The 21,874-nt window shown below is 39.4% G+C and overlaps 1 protein-coding gene across 2 annotated transcripts in view; it reads right to left on the bottom strand.

Moving 5' to 3' along the window:
- The window catches only part of vti1a (vesicle transport through interaction with t-SNAREs 1A), a 114,492-nt gene extending 92,662 nt beyond the window's left edge, over positions 1-21,830 (bottom strand). For both annotated transcript variants that reach the window (XM_070851614.1, XM_070851612.1), the window contains exons 1-3: positions 21,665-21,830; positions 15,882-15,940; positions 14,832-14,942 (exon numbers count right to left, since the gene is read on the bottom strand). In XM_070851614.1, the coding sequence (XP_070707715.1) occupies positions 14,832-14,942; positions 15,882-15,940; positions 21,665-21,758 (264 nt within the window). In that variant the 5' untranslated portion in view covers positions 21,759-21,830. The remainder of the gene's footprint in view (positions 1-14,831; positions 14,943-15,881; positions 15,941-21,664) is intronic.
- Between the last annotated feature and the right edge of the window lie 44 nt (positions 21,831-21,874).

The following is a 21,874-nucleotide window of genomic DNA, read 5'->3' as shown; positions in this document are numbered from 1 at the left end:
AAGACAAACACTCAGACACACACATTTCATACACACTTCAGAGTGTGCCACCTCCGATTGTCGAAGAGTGGGCTGCCGTTGTACCGCTTGTTTACAGACGCCCGACCCATGGAAAAACAGCCTCTTGGCATGCCCTCTAAACTAAATACACACCAGCAGCAGACACAGAAAGTGTTTACTAAGCCTCCTTCGCTTTCTCTCCCTGCCTTGACAGGGTTTCTAGGTGGGCTGCAGGAGGTGGGCAAAATCAAAGACAAACACCAGCATAGGAATGAAAATATCACTTTTTCTCAACATGAATTCTTTCTATTTTCAATATTTACTTAGTTCTCGACTCTAAATAAATAAAACAAAGTAAGAGAATCAGTGAAGGAACACCAATTACCTGGTGGGGACATTTTCTTCCTCAAATACAGTATCCTCTTCCAGTATCTTTCTATTATCAGTAAAAGTTTGAAGAAGCTATTGCACAAAGTACTTTGATGTTACCTTCCATAAGAAAAGCACAAATCAAACTTGAAAAAGCCAATTCTAACCTCAAGAGTGATGATATCAAGTTCCTTGATTGAAATAACTTTGGAACCAATCACAATTGAGCCAGTTGATTTTTTTTTTGTCTCTCCTCATAATCTGGAGCACTGAGTGGAAAGTCATGGCTGATGTGATTTGGTTGTTATTATCGTGATGGTGAGGGCCACAGTTCTCTGGAGTAATTACTGACTAGACGGAGGGCCTGATTGACCCAGACCACAAAAACCCATTAGATAAAGAGCGCACCCAAACAATACTCAACCACAGGGACCTTAGCTAACCACAGAACGCCTACTGTGGGGAAAAGAGAAGATCGGCAGCACTGACTCAAATAAAACATTCCCCCAATCCCATTACACAGGAGCACTATGTCAAAATGTGCTGTTTAAGATGTTTTTGTAATCGTTTTGTGATTGCACCATACAACACTTAGCTTAATTATCAACTTTTAAGTTTGTAATAATCGTTACAATTTCAAAATATCTAGAAAAAAACATGTGAAATCTAGAACAAGTATGATGGATTCATGGATCACATGTGATTTTTTAACCACACATATCACTTTGCAATCTCAGCTCTCATATGGCACTCCATTGTAAATATAGGTGACTCAAAACGTACATAATACATTAATTACTGCTTTTTTTCTTACTTAAGAAACGCATCCTTTGTTGAAATGTCTACAGAAAATGTATATGTGTATTGCAAAACTGTCAATATAGATCATATTTTGATTATCTAAAAATTCAATTAATGTTTATCTTTTTATTTCAATTAAATGTCAGGATTTGAGCCCCATCCTCCCTTCAGGGGTAAGTAAGCGGTCACTGTGCTGCTGTCAGGACATTAAACAGGAATTTGAGATTTGAGTAAAACCAGAAAGACAATAAGCATCAATTTGAAGACAGCATGAACACTTGTACACAAGGCGCACACACACACACAATAGTTGCCAGGAAAACACCCACATATTCCATTTAAGTCGAGTTTCATCTTAAAGAGCTGCACTGCAACTTAGGGGGAAAGACAACTTCACCAGTAATTGAGATGAGGAAGCCTGGGAGAAGCATTGATTTGAATGTTAAGGCTTACGTCGCCTTCAAACCATATGCAGGGTTTTTTGGTATTTCTAAATAGCTGTCTGTTACAGATGAATGTATGAAGCGTTTCTGCAATGAGAGCAGCGTAGATAACAAAGAAAGTATAAAGAATGAAAAACGTCATTGAAATGAAAGTGTTGCCGCTACTTCCCCTGTACCTACAGTATACACTCCAGTTTTCGGATTCCCCCTCTGGAGAACAACAGATTCCTGAATGATTACTGCCTTCCCATTTGATGTAAAACATAAACAGCTGTGCAATATTGACTGCTTCATACAGTAACAGATTTTGATTATAAGTTCAGGGTTCAGGATGTTCAGCAAAAAATTTCTCGGTGACTACAGGATCACTGTTGAGGTCAGGAAAGCAGATATCAGACACCGGTTTCATAGTAAAATCTTCTAGAAGGAAAAATGCACTGAAACTCTCTCATTCTGGTTACAGTATGTAAAGACTGAGCTCCGCATCTTAAGACGTAACCAACTAATCAGGCTTTGTAATCTAAAAAAGAATGAGCGCTTTCAGAAGATACCTTATTGCTCAGAAAAGAAAAAAGGAGCTTTTTTTAATCCTTTTGAAAGGTCTATCTTTTGTCACTTTTTTAATCTTGGGTGAGAATTTGCTTCTATTCCCGGAAGCACAGAAGAAAAGTACAAAGGTACATCTTAACTTTATGCAAAGTGGCCTGCCTTTAAAACTCTACGCATCCCGTCAAATGCACCGATGGAGGTGCTGGTGTCCTGTCAAAAACACACGTTTTACCTCTGTTGACATGGATAGCAGACAAAAAAAAAAAAGCTATTCTTCTTTACCCATCAAAATGTAATTACATATGCATGCATAACAATTCATATCAGATATGCTAATCAGTTCGGTATAATCCTCTGAGCAGCAAATGATATTTATTTAATTACAGCAAATATAAGGATCATTCCTTTGTGTACAATTTCTTTCTAGTATATGGGCACGCATGGGTATATATCGTCAAAATTAACATGATGATTTTTTCCTACAAGAAAGAAAAAGAGAATCTTAAAAACACCGATTTATAGAAAATGTATTAACAGTTATAAAACAATGACCTTTCCTAAATTTCAAGCAGTATACAATAATGGTCTTTGTAATGTAATAGAAAAGTTCCCCATCTACAAAAACAAAAATCATTATAATTAAAATCAAATAAAGTGAGATTCATATACACATTTCAATGCCCTCCAACTCTCCCCCTTGCTTTTTGCCCAGTGCAACGAGTGATACAAGCGCAAATTATTGTGGCGCCTGGAAAGCTGCAAAATGTAAACAGTTCATTAGATGGGAAATAAAAGGCGTAAAAATACCCAGGGGCAGGGTGTAATGAGGGGCCCTGAAGTTCCTCTGCAGATGCTTTTTCCCTCCTCTTTCCCAAGCTTTTCCTTTTCGCTCTGCACACGCAACTGGAGGGATAGCATGAAGAGTAATTAACCATATTCAATTTACAATACTATGTTCCATTACAGGCTTTTTTGCCAGTAGGAGAGCGGCTGGGCATTTCCAAATTTAGACCTAATAACACTTAGGTCCAGCTCCATGTGCTTCCTATGAAACTGGCATTTAACCTTTTATTTTCCCAACTGTCAGAGCTGCTCTGTGAATATGGAAATATATCAAAACCACCATTTTACAAACAACTTTCAGGTGGGCATAAAAAAAGAATACATACACAGAATTTAACATTTTCCCTGAGTTTAATATCCTTGGATATCAAATAAAAACTGAAAAATAAAAAAGTTTAAAGTAACAGTGACTTGACAATAAAGTGGGGTAATAAAGTGTCTCTATATTCACGAGAATGGAAGCTAAACTCAAAGGTTATCTATACCACTTCCTTTCCTCCACCTGCTGTGATATTTTCCCAGGTGATGTGTGGACCAGTGGCAGCAGGTCCCACTCTGGTTCCCCCCACAAGTGGGGGCAGAGGTGAACTGATGCGGCACGGCGTTAAAAGGAAGCTGAGACCTTTAAGCAGGCACAAGTATCACAACAGCATCTTAAATAATGCATCTCTGCTTGGCAGGGGGTTAACACACACACAAAGGAAAACACACACACACACACACAAATTGTTGTCTAGCGTCTTCGACTCTCCTTTAACACAAACAAATCGGTAGAGGTGGTTCAATTAAGTAACTGCTCTTTTTAATGCATTTGATATATTATCAGACAAAGGCGAGTAGCTCCTATTGGATTGTCACAGGAGGGTGTCATTTGTGCCTTTGTTTTATTGTGGTCTTTGGTGCCATCGAATCCCCCACTTCTGACTGGTGTGTGTGTGAGAGTGTGTGTGAGAGTGTGTGTGTGTGTGTGTGTGTGTGTGTGTGTGTGTGTGTGTGTGTGTGTGTGTGTGTGTGTGTGTGTGTGTGCGTGCGTACGCGCGCAGGAGGGCTACTGTATGAGAGACAGAGGCTTCTGCGAGCCTTTGCATCCCAGGGAAACCTCCTTTAGAGAACGTACGCACGCAACATATGTGAACGGTAGCCCGGTGTGTGTTCTCTCCCCTAATAGAAGTGCAGCAGTGGTAGAGAAGCCGGAGCCTTAGATAACAGCATGGGGCCTCTCATTAGCTCACAGGTTGGTGCTTTGGTGGCTTCTACGCACACGGCATTGTGTTCCACATCCATGAAAAACCTGAAGGAGTCTCACAGAAGCGGTTGTCGAAAACACAAATAAAGGTTAATGATCAACCAAGGCAAGGTAATAAATGAGCCTGCGACATATCTAAACAGGTATGAGGTGAAGAGACTTTTTTAGGGTGACAGAGTGTATCTGCTTCAAAAAGATCTTATGTCACAAAAAAAGTCAGACAACTGTATTAAAAAAAAAAAAACTTCTCTTTATTAGTTTAATTCAATAAAATGCTAATTCCTATTTTAACACTGAATCACTAAATCTATCAATTTCTTTTATATTAGACCACAAGTAAACAGGATTTTATCTCTGGGGAAAAAGACTTGGCCCTTTCCTGGTGAAAGAGTATATTATTCTGATAGGGGCCTTTCATGCTTGTACCTCTGTGATACCGGTGGTGTATTTCCCTGTCAAAGTCATTTCTATTGCTAAGTACAGCCGAGATCAGTCAATAAGCCTAACGACTGTACCCACAAAGCGAGAGGCCGAGAGGCGGCAAGAGAAGAGAGGAGGGGGGAAAAGGATTGCAAGTGAACTCCAAACAAAAGAGCAAATTTGAGGAGGGCTTTGATTGAAGAAGCGCCATATACTTTTTGAAGGCCGAGGGATCATCTCTCAATGGTTATTTCTTTAAGGCATGAGGGCCCGATTAAACCCAATATTAAAATATGGAGGCGCTTCTAATGAAAAATCAAAGACCCTGTTTCCCCTCTCACACACCCATCCTTCCATCTCTCTTTCCCCCCTTCTCTAATGTTCTGTCAGGTTTTCTTCCCTAGCCCATGGTTGTGTAGGAGGGGACAGGAAGAAAGACAGAAAGGAAGTATGAAAAGAAAGAAAGAACAGAGCAAGAGAAGGAAAGAGAGAAAATGGGGGAAGAGGGAGGGTTAGAGAGATGAGGGACCTAGGTGCTGGTGGTGCAAAACAGAGACAGACAGCATTGGTTGGAGGAGTAAATCAATAGAGCAGAGCCGTCGGGGAGGCGGGCAGCCAGGGCAAGGAGAGAGGAGAGGAGAGGGGGAACCAGCACAGGGGCTCGGGCTCCGATCACAACGCTGGCTTCTGGCGTGCAGTGGGGAATAAAGCGGGCCTCCCTGGGTCAGCACCAGAGAAAAAGGTGAGATTAGAGGAAAGTGGAGGAGGGATTTTCACAGAGTGAAGGTGGGAGAGGTGGGTGTTGGAGGATGACGAGGAGAGAAAAAGTGTGTGTGGAGAAGGGGGGGTGGGAGAGTGGAGGGGGGGTGTTAGGAGATGTGCATTGCAGGATACCTGGCAAGCCAGGGACCAACCGGCCCATTAGCCTGTGGCTACCTACATATGGTTCACTGAACCCTCTGCTGAGAAGAGCTCCTCTCCTATCAGTCTTCCCATCTTTTTTAAAGAAAGAAATACCTTCACTTTTAACCCTTTCTCTGCTTTGGAAAGAGGTTCACTCCTGACCTCGATTTATGATTCATTTTTGTTTGATGTCTATTCTTGGAGTGTTATCTAAAATTGAAAAATGTAATAAAAAAAAAAAAAAAACCCTAGACACAAAGGGAGAGGAGTCGGGCCTGCTGAGCATGTGCGTGTGCACGTCCATCAGTGGACATGCACAGAAGACTATCTCCTTCAGTGCTTTGCCTTTTCTTCTAATGTGACCATTGTTGGTGCTGAATAGCCCACTCATTAGCATAAGAATACAGCAGCACATATAGGGACTTAGCCAGATCATTATCTCTATATATTTATGTATACTTTGTTATTTCACTTGCCAGAACACATTCAAATGCTGATGAGGCCAGTAAGGCCCCCATCCAAAGCCCTTCCAACATGTGCCCTCCTGAACTTCCTAATACACTTACCAGTTTCCTGGGAGCCTGCAGGTTTTGTACTGGAATTTACAACAGCAGTTCAAAAATTATGAGAAACAGCCAACTGAAGTCTAGACCTGCTTACTCCTCTGTATTGCTATATTCAAGCCAGGAATAAATGGCGAAGTTGGAAAAACAACAAACAACAGTGAAAAACCATTATCTGCCGTTCATTCTTTAAAGGAAAAGTGGGAGAATACAAAAACGGACCACTGCAAAGTAAATAACAACAATAAATAACAATTTAATAAGCTGTTTGATATTTATGGTTTTTTGAGATTTTTTTTCTCCTACAGGGAATTCTTTGCCATTTGATACAATCACTTAAAGTAGAGAATGTTTTATATAAAATAGACCATCTCTGAATAAAAATGTACAAAGACAAAAATTTACAAAAAGTTTGACAATGCAGAACAAACAAGTGCTCTTTGGTGATGGGGGAACAAAACTAAAGAGTTTAGTCTCACTGCAGGAGTAGGCTGATGCTCTAATGGTGGCCAACCTCCGGGATAATTGAAAAAAAAAAAAAAGAAAAAGCCTAATTCATCTTCCACAATGTAATTCTGATCAAGGCCACAGCCAGATTCCACTGCAGGCTTCAAAAACACCAGAGAAAAGGCAAAATTGTTGGTCGCTGAGAGCAAAACACTTTCCTTTTCTTTCTGGCACGCTCCCTCATTAGAAACACTTAGGATGAGAGGAAGAAACTAAGTTTAATTGTGTGTCTGCGTGTGTGCATGAAGGGGGTGTGAGCAGGGGTTAAAGCATTTGTAAACACGGAGCTTTAACTATGAAGAAACACCACTAAAGATGCAATGTAAAGAATCCTTCCACTATTTACCCCTTTCCTTATTCTCGCCTTCTCTGAGGCTTACTTATTAAAAAGCAAATGCCACTGCCTAAAATACAGAGGAAAAACACAGACCCAATGATTCATAATATATTTCATAAATACTTCATGAATCCCTTCACCATACTTAAGCCAGTCTGACAAAAAAAGAAAACATTGTCACCTATTCTAGTACCCGCTTGTCAGCACATCACTGGGGAGTGGGTGTCACATGTCACTTCTGGTTTACACTACTGCGTGGGACAGGCTCAGTGCATGGAAATCAGGGGTAGGACAGAAAGAAGAACAGAAGGAAAAGTGAAGGGGAGGTGGAAAGGGGAGTAAAGAGAGGGAGGAGGGGAAGGAGGAGGAAGGGGGTGTTATCATATCATCGCCCTATGTCTTTATATTTTCCCCCTTATTATCTTTGGCCCCCACTCACTCCAGTCACTCAATCACACAAGCCCTGAGGACAGCGAGGGGACCTGGGAGGGCCTTCGCTTCATGGCAGGCTCAGCCAGACAAGCGTCTGAAAGCTATACTGATCGCTGTCAGTGTGTGTGGAAGTACGGCGACTTTGGAGGGGCCAGGAGAGATAAGCGAGAGAGGAAACGATCGCGTGGAAGGATAACGGCCGAATTTGCACACTGCCAAACAAAACCTGTGCTCCAGGCATAATGCAGATACCCCATCCATACAGACAAGTGTTAACATAAAGAGATAGAGAGGGAGTAGTGGGTGATCTGCTTACAAATTATAGGCTATGTGGTTTCTGAGACTCGACTACTGACAGGACCTCATCTTGTTAATGACCGAAAAAACGGAAGGATGACAGTAAAGCAAATGACCCCAAAACGTATTCCTGCTTCTCTATCTGGGACACTCTACTTAACATTGTATCTATGAAGTGGTTGCCAAACATATTTCACAGATGATTTTTCACTTGTATTTCCTGTAACTTCAATGTCAGGTCTGATCAAAATAATATGCCACACCGGGGTCAAGGCTTGCTGTTTTTCCAGCAGCATTTTGGTCTTGTCTGTGTAATTCCTGTAATGCTTATTAATAGTGCTAACTTACATAATTGCTTTAAATTGTTAGGTTGAAAATAAACTATAATAGTGGCAGTGGAAAATGGAGATGAAGACTGTCAGTCCCCTATAAAGGCTTAACTACCACCACATCTGGTTGACAGCTCTGTTATGCTATTCAAGTCATGGAGTGAAACTGATTATTACAATGACTTATTAATGATTATTCACTGTGTAGGAATGAGCATATGAACCACCACCTTTCAGTGTGGCTGGTTAGATATCTGTGTTTTCTATGCTTTAAACATGTAAATCATAACATATCCATACATTTTTAATCACAAAAAGTATTTAAAAGAATTCCGGTATGAGTCTGCCGCGCATTTTTCTGATAATGAAATATGAACACGGCACTTCTGGACAACACGTCTTTTTGTCCTTATTGTGACACTGTCCTTCAACCCTGATTTGACCCACTGCTGCCATTACTCCATCAAACCCATAAAAATGGTTTCAGCATGAGTGACAAAAGGCTAATCCACAAATGAATTCCATCTTCGTTTCCATAAAGAGGACACGGAAAAGCCTCCAATGCCACAAATCCACAAAGAGCTTGAGGAAGACACACTGTGCACAACAACTTCCAAATTAAAGACATTATTCATAAGTACAGAAGAAGATCTATTTGTTTACATCTTAAATCTGCACTCATCTCAGAGGAAATATACAGAAAAAATCCCTGTCAATAGAGGGACTCTTTTTAAAACCGGTTATGAGTGATTAGACTTTGGTGTCATTGATGGCTTGTTAAGCAACAAACCATGAAAAGAGTCAATCTGCCTTTACTGCTCTGTGTTTAATAACAACAAGTAAGCCAAGGCAACCTAAGGCGATTTAAAGTGTCTTACATCCAACTAATGTTGGTCTGTCATGTTGTCTGTTTGCAACAGTCACTATAACGAGGACAGGGGGCAAACAACACGAACCCTTCAAGATGGATTACAACAATGCTAATCTATAATCACTACTAGTGTAGTTCTAGTGTGGGAAGAACAGTGGTGTGAAAATCTCCCATCAAAACCTATATCTCAACATAATTATCACCATCTGGTTTGTAAAATGACATTTATGTGACATTTATGATGTCAGAGCTTCTTAAGACGAATAAACAACTTTCTTTTAAATGACTTTGCAAACTCTTTCCATTTAGGTTGCTAATTGTAACAAACATAATGAGTTTATGGCCACCATCAGCTAAAGTTGTATAGTCCCCCACAACCTTGAATTGTCCATGACCACTAATTAAAACATTCAACATGAACATTCATATAGCACATAAATGAAGGACACCCTCATCTTTATCTATTTGGCTTGGTTATATCTGGGGTGCTCTCTAAATAAATACCAATATATTAGTATGCTTAGAGTGAGGAGTAAATAACAGTTCACAGACTACTGACTCCATCTCAGATCAGAGAGAATTCACATAGAAACAATACCCTATACTTTATATGGCATTTGAAAACCCTGGAAAAATGTTAACTCATTGCCAATGATGGACGACGATCATGGACGACCCTCAGATGCACACGCAACAAATAGCTCTGGGGTTTGGAACCAGGAAAAGAGGCTTATGGAAAACTTCTGATAGCATTACTGGTAACTGAAACATCTAGCCTGAGCTGTGTGTGGCAAGAGTCATTCCATTTATTCTGATAATAGGGCCAAAATAAAAAAAGAGTTACAGTGGTTTGCCTTGGCCTCATCTCAGTAGTGTTCACATTTGATACACACACGATTTGATCATTAACTGATTATTTGTATTTCCATATTTCAATCAAACCATTTCCCCTCATGTACAAGTTGTTCTTAAAAGGTAACTGTGCCACTTCATTAAACACAGGTCTCAATGATTTCCCCAACTGAAAGCTTAATTTCAAGCTTTCTCTAGAAGGTCACGGATGAGCACTTATGAAACTGATATATCGAGGTAAATAAAAATCAAGAAATAAAAAGAGGAATCAGTATCAACGGCTTTTTCATTCCATTCACCTCGGTGTACCTGGCAAATAAACTGTTCAATATTTCAAGGTTGGCTGACTCTTTGGAAATGCGTTAATTATCTCCCTGGGCAGACACTAGGAGGCATTCCATCTAAAAGGTTTTTATTAAAGGAAAAGGCAGTCCATCATACTTGACCGTGACTGTAACTCCAAACAATACCCCATTAGAAAATCATAAATTAGGAAGGGATAGTTGCATGCCTGAGACAGTTGGCCTCGTGATTCAGTATTAGAAATCATAGGCAAGAGAAACTATCACAATGTTCACAATGAAAAAAGCTAGGAGCTAAGAGACAGAGGAAAAACAGTCCATCATAATTTTAGTAACTGAGCGGGCCTCTTTGGAAATTTAGTATTGTACTTCAGGTGAATCAAAACTGATATTATCAATTTTTCACAACTTGTAATAACTTGCATTGTGTACTGAGGCAACATATTTACCAATCTCATATAAAGAAGTGATATTCCTTTCAAAAGCAACACTGACGCTTGCTAATCAATGACATCTTCATGGTCCTTGATGAAATTGTATACAGTTTATTATGTCAACAATAGTGTTCTATTCAGAATTGGGGTTGATCTAACGATATAAATGCTCCTGCAAAAGAATTACCCAGTGACTCGAAAGCCATCGACGAAACTGCCTTGACCATTAATGGCACCCACTTCCACTTGAAAACACTGAGAATTCAACAATAAAACTCAGTCAGAGCTTGATATCCAATGACTACTAATTAACCTTTATCAGAGTCAAGGATGCTTATACACAAAGCCTCTCACATTTAGACCTCAAGTGTTTTTGCTATTGAAGAGACAAAACAACATTTAAAGAGTAAACTGACCTCCTTAAACCCAACTTAAGGAAATATAACATTAGGAGCAACACCTAATGTCATACAGATGAAATGGGAGAGGAGATGTGAGAGTTACAGTTCGAATTGTTGACAATATCATTTCAAAATTCCACTTTCCTAAGGAAGCACTAATTCATTCATGTTTTGTTTTGCCTTCTTAATTAACTTCCACAGAATGCCTGGGCAGAGGCACACTAAAGAAAATACATAAAGTTGGAAGCCTGACTACTATAAGGCACTTTGTATTAAATGGGGTTTTACCACAAGGACATTTTGGTGACATTATTTTCAATCTCTATTACAAAGCATAAAGGATGAGGTCAGGCTTAGTAATAAGTGGACGGATTTATCATAGCAAGTCCACTCATACATCAGAAAGGCAAAGTAATTGGTAAATGTGCACAATATTGTCCTTGTCATATACCTTAAGTAGAGGGAAATTCTTAGAGCAATACCGCCATCTGCTGCAAAAAGAGCTCAACAACCACAGCAGCTGGTGCAAAAGTAAAAGCAACACGCTCTGTATTATCTGTGAACCACAAATGAAGAAGCACCTCAGAACACTACAGATTAAAAAAATATGCAAATTGAGAAATATGATGCAGAAGACTGATTAACATTAAGAGGTACTCGAAACTATGTATTAAACAGGCTGTTTCAGTTCTGTTTTACCAACAATATCATGATGTTTAAAACCAGTTAAGAGACACTGTTAACTGTGGGTTGCCTGACATCTGTGTCTGCATTCCTAATTACTAAAACATATTTAGGAACTGACTTGTAAAACACAACTTGGAACTGCTTTAAAAAGGGGAAAGACTATTTTAAGTATGCACTGACAACAACACGAGTTTCCAGGACTGACAAAATCACCTCCAAGTCTCTGAGCCTGTGTTGCTTTATGACAGCTTATGGCTGACATCTCATCATGCCCGTGTCAGAGGCATCACACATTTACAATTAGCATGGTACATAATTTGAGTCACATCCTCAAAAGTGGATTGTGTTTTATGAGACACAGCAGACATCTGCAGACCCCCGCCTTCCCTACTGGGACGGACGAAACGTGGCCCTTTGAAGATGATGGCTCTGTTTACCTGATAGATTTCATTAAATTAAGCTTACGTTAGGCCTCTTCTTTGCCTGATCAAAGCCACTCCTGAGAGCCATGCCACCCTGCTTCCCCTGACTTGAACAAGCCGGCTGCATCAAATAGGATTCATTGTCCTTTTCATTTTTTTCACTCTGACTTGCTCTTTTTTGGTCAGGCCGGCATCCCCTTTAGCTGCCGTAATGCGTATTTGCCGTGACCCAGCACCTTTAAGAGCCCCACTGTCCTCTCTATTATCGCAATGAAGCTGTCAGCCAACCCAACAAAGCCACATCTCATATATACACCTTTGGGATGGCCGTTTGATAAGTTGTCTTCCTGGATGAAATGGCTGGGTTACTGAGGTCGACTCCGGCCCTGTGTGGAAAGGAGCAGGAATGAGGTCTCAAGCTGGCACACCGGTGGTAGGAAGACTTCAAACCACGGGTGAATGGGAGGATGAGAGAGCAGGTTAAGGGGGGAGACACCCGTGGGAGACCAGTAGGGGGTGGGGTTGGGGGGAGATTGGGTAGTGAGGGAGTGGAAAGGCCTTGATATCCACGGAAAGCACAACAAAGCCGAAGCTTTTTACATTAAAAAGAAAGGAGATTGCCTTTTTTCCACTAGATGCCTTTTCGAGCAGAGTGTCATGTCCTCCCTAGGCCTGCAGGAAGTGAGAGGCTGAGCCTGGCTATAGCATTTGGCACATCTGAGGCACATCTGAGGGGGCTGAAGTTCTTGCCTTGCATCAGATTTACGGGAGACCAGAAATACTAGATGTTACTGTGTGAGGTTGGTGATCCTGGTTTAAATGTACACTGATCTGACCACACCACACACAGAGGTGCAAAAATGAAAATTAATCTAACAAACTGGTGAGTCACAGTTACAAGCAGGCCAATGCTCTTTTATTCTTTATCCACTAGGACTATCCTACTGCTACCTTCTGCTTTGCATTTCAGTACTGTGGGCCTTGACACATACAGTTTAAGTATGGCGGTAATCATGTTGAGTTTATGTACTGTGCTTGCATGGTTTGGCTTTATAAAGTGGATGAAGGGATGGCAACTTTTTCCAGGTTAAAGAAGCACATTTTCCCACAAATGCCCCAAAAGACAGGCATGAAAATGCAAGTGATTAAAATTAGCACCAATATCAGCCACAGCAGGTGTTAACTGCTTGATGATTAAGCGCGGTAAGTGTGGGGAGAAGAAAAGCTAAAGATTAATCGCCAGCCAATTAAATGCCCATGGTGAGGAAAGTAAACTGTCTTGGCACGGAGATCTCCTCTGTGATCTCAGTTAGCACATCTCTGTGGTGTGCTCACAGATCACTAGCACATGATATCTCCATCAAAATGGGTTGTTTATGCATGTTTACTTGTTTGTTCTGCCTTTGGAATTGTGATGGACTGGGGACCCAAATTTAATTCAATATGGATTTTGAAAAGCATTTTACAGTGAATGAAATTAGATATTGTGCGAGTGGTTGAGATAACAATTAAGGTGAAATATGAGCAGGTTTTGATTCAGATTATGGGATGTGGTAGTACAAGGCACAAGATGTTAAGTTACAGATATGTTATATGTCGTCATTCACAGTGTTATTCTATATACTATTTATAAGACCATTCAAAATATCGAGTTTCTCATATATTAGTACATTTTTGTTTAAACTTCATTCTCACAACTTTCATTTCATTTCAGTAACTGCAGTGCGGTGGCACCAGTGATACCAATATCTCCGAAACTCCTTTCTCTCAAGCATCGGTAACAACAACAAAAAATGCACCATTTAAGTAAAGAAAAAGTTCAGATCTGACTGGAGAGCTACCTCCAATTCATTTCAAGGTTTTGAGAAAGGTTTGTTGATTATTTTGCCAAAATCTAAAGGGAACAAAACTTCAGTGGAGCCGCATTAACAACAAGATTCAATGTTGCGTCTACTACAGGCCAGCCTTTTGTGAAACAATTCCAAAGTTCTTTAATGCTCAGTTCACTACTTACATTTTCCAACCTATGCTGAGGTTGTGGGTTTATTTCACATCACATTTGATTTGTGGATGGACTCGTCTGCTCTCCAGCTCAAGGTCAGTTGCATTTCCACTAAGGGTTTATTATCTTGTTGTTAGCACCAGCACAACAAAACTGATAACAGAAAACAATAACAGACAACAGATGTAACAAAGATATCATTAAAGATACATATTTTTGCAAGGTAAAGATCTGAATACAAATAATGAATTAGTGATACTTTCCAAACCGCAAGAAAGAGGAAAAGCTACAAAGGTACCAAACAAACAAGCAATGGAACATTAAATTATTGCTCATTTCTATCATATTATTGATTAAGTGAAATACTTTGAGTTATATTGGTAGCCAACAATGTGGACTAAAAGCAAGGGCCTCACAAGACTGGGCTGTTCATTAAGCTTTGATAGAGGCTAGAGATCAAGTCAAGACATACAGTGATTTATGAATTACTAAACAAGGCCAGAATCTGCAGCAACAACACAAACACACATAACCTGTACTCGAGAGAGAGAGAGAGAGAGAGAGAGAGAGAGAGAGACAGAGAGACAGAGAGCCAGAGAGACAGAGAGAGAGTTTGGATGAGGGGGTAAACAATGGATGTGTGTATAAACCACTAAGGATTTGAGAAGGTGACGGATTATAACTACCGTATGTCACTTGAATAAATAGTATATTCTTATATAGATGCACATGAAAAACAGGACTTGCTAAATGTGGACGATTATATTTGCAATATTCAAATAACCACTAACAAAGATTTAAGAAGGCGTTACAGTACTTACAAAGTCCTTCTCGAGCTTCTCCATCTCCTGCTTGTAGCTCTTCAGTCTGCTGTTGTACATGGCCCGGCTCTGGATGGGGATCTCCCGAACCTCCAGGTCCATCTGCTCCAGCTAAAACCCAGTTAACAAACATTTCAAACATGTTCTCCTGGCTAACACTTTAAAATCAATCTCACAACTAAGAAATAATTCAGAATATGAAACATTACAAAACTGATGAGTTTAGACTCTGTTCAGATCCAAATTTACATCATTATATTAAGGCGCCAACCTTGGGAAAAGTGCACTTTTAATTATAGTCAAGGCCGCCCTATCCTCTAATGGTCATCTACATATTTCTGTAAATGTTGTATTGCTAAGGATTATACATATGGCTAAAGTTCCTCAAGATAGGAAAATTGTGACAACTCTGAAAAAATTAAACTTTCTGAAACTAGTAACTTCAGCGGCATTAACTTTAATATGTTCCAATGTTGATTGTAAAAAGAAAATGCCTCCCGCTCATGTCACTCTGCTGTGATGAAAGTTGCAACAGAGGAAAGCTGTTCTGTAAATAAATACACAATCAAATATGAGGGCCCCTTCATTGCAGCGACATGCACAGGCCCAACAATGTCACCGCGAATGAAGTAAAAGTACATTTGATGCGCGGTTAGACAGGTCTCTGTGTGGTGGATTTGGAGGAAACTAATCACTGTGACATAACAAGACAACTGCAACAACAATTTGTCTCTGTCAGGTGACTTTGCTCATTTTTAAACAGCAACATGAAGACTTCCACCTCAAGATAATGGCTTGAAATGTGTCATAGGGGTGTCACTTAAAAGCAGATTACTGGAAAGTAATCATGTGAGGAGGAAGCCTCCTTTTCACCATGTGAGGTGTGTGTGTGCGTGTGTGTGTCTGCAAGTGTGTGTCTGCATGTCATGTCACCACTAGGATAATACAGGTGCTGTTGTCTGGTGCCAGTGAAAATTGTCCCCTCCCTCTTTCCACAAATTCATTATTTAGGAAATGGGAAGAGGAGAAAATTACTGATCAAAGACATACCAACTCTCTGACTTCTTCAAGCTGTTTGTCGACATTTAGAACCAGCTGTGTCTTCTCCTCTGAAAGGGAAAAAAACAGCAACATATTGATCAGCCGACAGAGGAACAGCGCTTCATGACAACAACCTAACTCCCCCGCAACGGGGGAAGAGAGGGGGAGAGAGAAAGAAAGAGACTGGGAGAAAACAACACACGAGGACACATTTGAAGATATATTTACACATTCTCTCTACACGACGAGCCAACATTTGATGTCTCTTAGTTATTGGCGTCTATGAGGCCTTTGTTGGTTTCTGTTGAGGAGCAGTGAGACACCTCGTGCCAACTCAAAGGGAAGGGAGGTGTCAGCTTTGCTCACTTGCCAGAAGTATGAGTCCCACTCAGAATGACTAACGCACCGTTGTGCTCCTCACCCCATGGCTGCTCTTCCACATTTACCCATTGAAACTCATTACAACTTGCGAGAGTTCCAAAGAGGCATGTAAACTACAGTGCATCCCATTGTTATTTAAAGCAACAACATCACCACTTAATTTCTGTACATATCAGAACTGGTCTTTGTTCTGAAATTAGCTCTTTGCCATGAAAGCGAACCACGTGAAATGTAGAGGTCTGGTTGTTGTTTTTTTTAGCAATCAAGCATCATTAAATGTTCATAATTAACGCCGCTTATTTTAATGGAGACAAACAAAGAAAGATGATTGAAAAAAAAACGTTGTAATATATAACAAAATGTATTTGAAAACCTCCATTTTAGGTATAGTCACATAATAATAACAAAATCATTATTAAAGCTATAAATTGAGAGTTTTTTGACAGTTGGGTCAGACAGAATTAGCTATTTTAAGAAATCAGCTGGAGCTCTGGTAGCATGTGGTGGGCTTATGTCATTATTTTGAGATGATGATTAACCAATTAATAAAAGAAATGACTATATATTAATATGATAAGTCACAGCTCTGGAGCAGAGTTTACAGTAGTAATACTAAACATTTTATAGTCTTACACTAGTGTTTAGATGTTATTATCCAAAATGCTCTCAACAAGGAATGGGATATTGTAATAATGGATAGACCTTTTTCAAAGCAGATATTTTGACATGTTACAGTCACAGGTGTGACTAATAACATGAACGATGGCTCTGTTCTACTAAAGCGTCCCAGTAAGCCATGAGTTTCTGCGTGTCCCAAATTCATACTATGCAGCACATGCTACACACTTATTGGCTTAGTAAACTAATTAAGCAGTGAGTGTACAAAAAGAAAAAAAATTAACAAACTTTACTATTTCACTTGAACAAAAAATGATCCAACATACTGTATGTAACAGGTCAGTCAAACTGTGACTTTGGAAAGTGGCTGCTAATTAGACCTCACAAGTCAAAGCGAAGTGTCTCTCTTAAGATTTAATATGCTTAATTAATTCCAGCTATGAGCAGCTCCATTATTTCCGATGTTCATTGCATTGTGTGAGAATAGTGCCAATCGACAGCACACTCAAAAAGCATTTACCATATTTAGCATGTATGCTTTGTGTTTTAGCTATGCTTCCATGAGTCACTTTTCCAGTGTAGGAATTTGGGAGTCCAACAGTGAACCAATCTGGACCCTCAAACCAAAGCAGCAAAGTGGAATTCAGACATCATTTATTCTATTATTTACGCTTTTCCTACTGTGAAAATGTCTTTTGTAAAAGAGGCCCGCTGAGTATCTCTGATGGTCTCTGAAGTCTTGCAAAGACTCCGAAAAGCTGTGGCATTATCTGTGTGTACATTTTACTCTCTAGGGGCATTAGTCACGAACCAAGGTTCACCTAGTCACTCCTATCACACCAAAAAATCCTAACTTATATTACATGAAAAATAGAAAGCAGCCTTTTGCAAGAATATTACAGCTGGAAGTATCCATTTCTCCTCTGAGCCATCCTTTTGCAGGAGTCCCTGAAGTACGGCAATCCTAAACAACACATTGTTATAAGAATAACTACAACTACATTTTCTCCACTTTCTGATCACGGTCATCAGGTAAAAAAGAAGCTAGAAAGCACTAAACATCTCAGAGAAGACAGTCAATCTTAGTAAATTAGTTTTGCCATCTTTTGGAGAGGATTATCTCACTTATATAAGCAGAAAAGAGATTATCTGAGACAGCATAAAACCTCACAGATCTCAATTTTCTTTCTCAAAAAACATTCAACAAGTCATTCCAAAAACTTCAACAGTGATCAATTCAAATTTTTCTTTTAGATTGTAATTTTCAGTTCAAATATATTCATATAACTGAAAATGGGTTTCATTCAGCTAAATCAATAATCATTAGTAGAACCTTTAACATGACACAGAATTTTAAATAACTGAAATACAAAATCAACAAATCTTCAATTTCCAAAATAAATCACAAGGCTATAGGTTAAGCTAAGCCAGCCCCTTCATTTCTCAGGCACCTTGGGCCAACATTACCTTTTGCCAGTCCTCAAATTCATTTTTAAAACCTGTGTCCAGCCCCACAACCTACACAGTAAACAGCCAGAGGCGATTCTCTGAAAGGTGAGATGGAGCTTTCTTGCTCAAACTCAGGCCCGAGCAGGACGACTGTGAAATATGTATGGATATTTACCGAGACTAGAACATGCTGATGGACGGATGCGGAGTGTTATACACAATGGTAAGTCAAATAAAGAAAAACTAGGGCTTCGCAAATATTTCTTTACTTGAAAAAAATTTTCCATATTTGAGCTATAATGATTGGCAGGCAATCTCTTTCCATAAAAACTCAAAAGTGGGAAAAAAAATGATATTCATGTTTCATGGAACAAGGCCTAACACTTCATTGTATTCTTATTTAAATATTCCTTGAACCTTGTGTTTTGGGGGATGGTAACAAATAAATATATAAACACACATTCATTTGATTGCTACAGGAATGAAGACATTCAAGGACATTTTTTCCACATGCCCTGGTCATTATCAGCAAATGTGCACATGTGAAATGGAGAGATACAACAACAGCGATGACAAAAGCTCTTTGTCTGGAGCTATATTAATGTATTAAATAGAGGGCTGTCAAACCACGGGCAAAATTCAGCCACTTCAGGAAGAAGTGCCAGAGAGACTTAAGAAATGGGGAAAAAAAGAAACCTTAATGAGAAGGGAGAGAATTGAAATTCAACTGTAAACTATTCTGTTGGTGGCAGAGACATTGAACAACTACTTATGGTTGTAATGCGTTTCCTGGCTTTGTACATATTCATATGGGCTTACACTGACACAGTCAACAGATGGCGAGAGGAAGCAATGTGGAATTACACTGCGGAATGGGCTGCCATGAATCTTCAAAGATGCCAATTCCAAACCAGAAATATTCAGTCAGGCGATGTTTTGCGAGAGGCAGTGCCCTTTGAAAAACACATGAGTGAGTCCGCGTCCAAGTCCACAGAAAGAGACAAACGCTCCAAGTAGGGGTTGGAGGCAGTTTTAGCAGTCAAAAACAACCTACCAGCAGCAGTCAACTAGTTGTGGACAACGCAAGTGGACGGCAGCACCACTGCATTTACAGTAGTAAAGTAAATAATACTTATGCTTATTTGTATTTATCATATCTTTTTTGGGTTTTGCTCCACTGTTAATTCAAGCAGAGTATTTCACACTGCAAAATACCAGTTAAATTTAAAATTAATATTTCACCTCCTCCTCTTATTGTGACTGTATTATATTCACCAACCTATAGCAACTCAAATGTATATATAGTAGTGTGTGCAAAACCAGCGTTTAAGTTGTGTAAATAAGGACAGGTCTTCACACACCTACGTGAAACAAAGAGCGATAGTGGCACAGAGATGGCTCACTGATGATGTCTGTTGTGTAGACGGTAAAACGAGTCATGTGTTCGACTGTGAGAATATAGCGTCCCAGTAAAAATATACCGTGACTCTTATTTCCCATTTGTGTCCTAAATGTAAACAAATACATACTCAGTGGCAAGTTTACTAGCTACACCAAGCTAATACTAATGCAGTTTAAAGCAACAGCCCTGCAATAATTCCTCCCTTCAAGAAGGTTATAATGTTCAGCTTTTTGTTAAACAGTGTTTCTTTTAACTCTGTATAATGAAATGCAGTTCAACAGCACTAAAAGTACATCCTCCAAAATTATCATACACTTAAATTTACACCTCTCTGGGGCAGTTTCAACAAACACTGAACATTATAATGTACATAGAAGTAGGACTTGTTGCAGGGCTTTGCCTTGGTGTACCAAATAAACTGGCAACCCAGTGTAGCGGGATGGACCAGAAATTATGCTTTATAATAGAAAAAAGGAAACAATTCTCAGCTCTAAAGCCTTTTTTGCTCTCTGGCAGATTAAAGCTTATCACACTAGGTTCCTACTTGTGATTAGAGCAACACTACAAGTGTGTGATCTATCAAATCATCTTTACCCTGCATACAAAAGCTGCTTCCTATTGCCACCCATTTACAAATCCATTTTGCGGCCTCATAGTGTGTGCTTTGGTCAATACATTTATTCAAACAAATACACCATCAGACGAATAAATTCTGAGTGGGACTCAAAACATGTCATCAGGTCGCAAACTTCAATTCAGACTGATCATCACTGCTGCATGCCAGCCCCACTTTTCACACTGTATATGGACTAAATAAAAAGCTGTCACTGAAAGATATTACTATACAAGACAATCGTTGCAAAGTACTTGAATTGAATATTTATCCAGTCCATCAAGCAAATAATATACACCTTGAGCGAATTGCCTATACCTGGCAGCCACTCCGAGGCAAAGTTAGATAAGATAAGATAGATAAGATAAGATCAACTTTATTGACCCCGAAGGAAATTACTTCTATATGCTGTAAATCAGGTCCGGCAGTGACTATTGCAATCTATATGGAGAATACAAGAAATTGGTCTCATTTTAACACTTAATGGTCATTTGGCTGGCATTAAATGTTTAATAATGTCAACCATACTTCTATCAATTTATCTATTTTCATTTTTATTTCTAATTTCTAAGAACCTGTTGGGCAGAAGGCAGTCCACAGCAAAAACGACAGAGAAAGACACATCTATGAACGAGACCGTGACTAATTCACCTGACCTACTTGCCAAATCCACACAAGTTTGACATCCAAATCCAGGTGTGACCTTTTGTTGTAAGAGTGCTTACGATCCTATGTTTGACAATGTTGTCATGGAAACACAGATAGCTGCTGTGCTGCCATGGTGATTTCCAAACTCCCAGTAATGTCCATTCAATGAAATTAATTAATCAACATTAATTTTAAAAAATTAGTGTTATAATCTAATTAAACATTTTGTTTTCATCAACAAAACTCAGTGTATTGAAGCTGTGTGAGATACACCACAGGATATAAATGTGATACCAGTTAGAAGTTCACTTCCAAGCCATTAATTTCTATAATATCAAATCTATATAATAGAAGCAGTAGAAAAGCATACAAACATTAACTACTGGAAAACACAAGATCTTATTTGCCACTAAGCTCTATGATACACTTTTTCAAACAGGCTAAACCCATTAAATGACTGAGTGGTGTCTCATTTTATGTAACAGCCAAGAACACATTGGAACTGTGTTTCGCCATTTAGGGTCATAAATAACCAGGAAATAATATTGCACATTGATAAAATAACACTACAACGACTGTAATCTACACCTGCTACCAGTTAGCTTCTCAGCTAAGAAATGCCAGCTAACTGATAGCTAGTTGTAGCTCAGCGAGTCCAGCTAATATATTCAAGTAACTTACCACCACTTAGTTTAGGAACTCTGCCAATTTTGTTAGTTATTTCTGCTGTAATGGTCCCAAAGTCCTGCTCGTAGGTCTCAAAGTCTGAAGACATTTTGACGGTTAAATTTAAAACAGGTGGCTTTCTGCTTGACAGTTAGCTCAGAGTAATAACAACAAGGCTCGAATGGAGTCACTTCCTTGAGTCGCAGTATAATGTGCTCGACAAGG

This window comes from Pempheris klunzingeri, chromosome 20 (assembly GCF_042242105.1).
Source record: "Pempheris klunzingeri isolate RE-2024b chromosome 20, fPemKlu1.hap1, whole genome shotgun sequence".
In the NCBI taxonomy this organism is placed as follows: domain Eukaryota; kingdom Metazoa; phylum Chordata; class Actinopteri; order Acropomatiformes; family Pempheridae; genus Pempheris; species Pempheris klunzingeri.
This window is presented reverse-complemented; position numbering and strand designations above follow the sequence as displayed.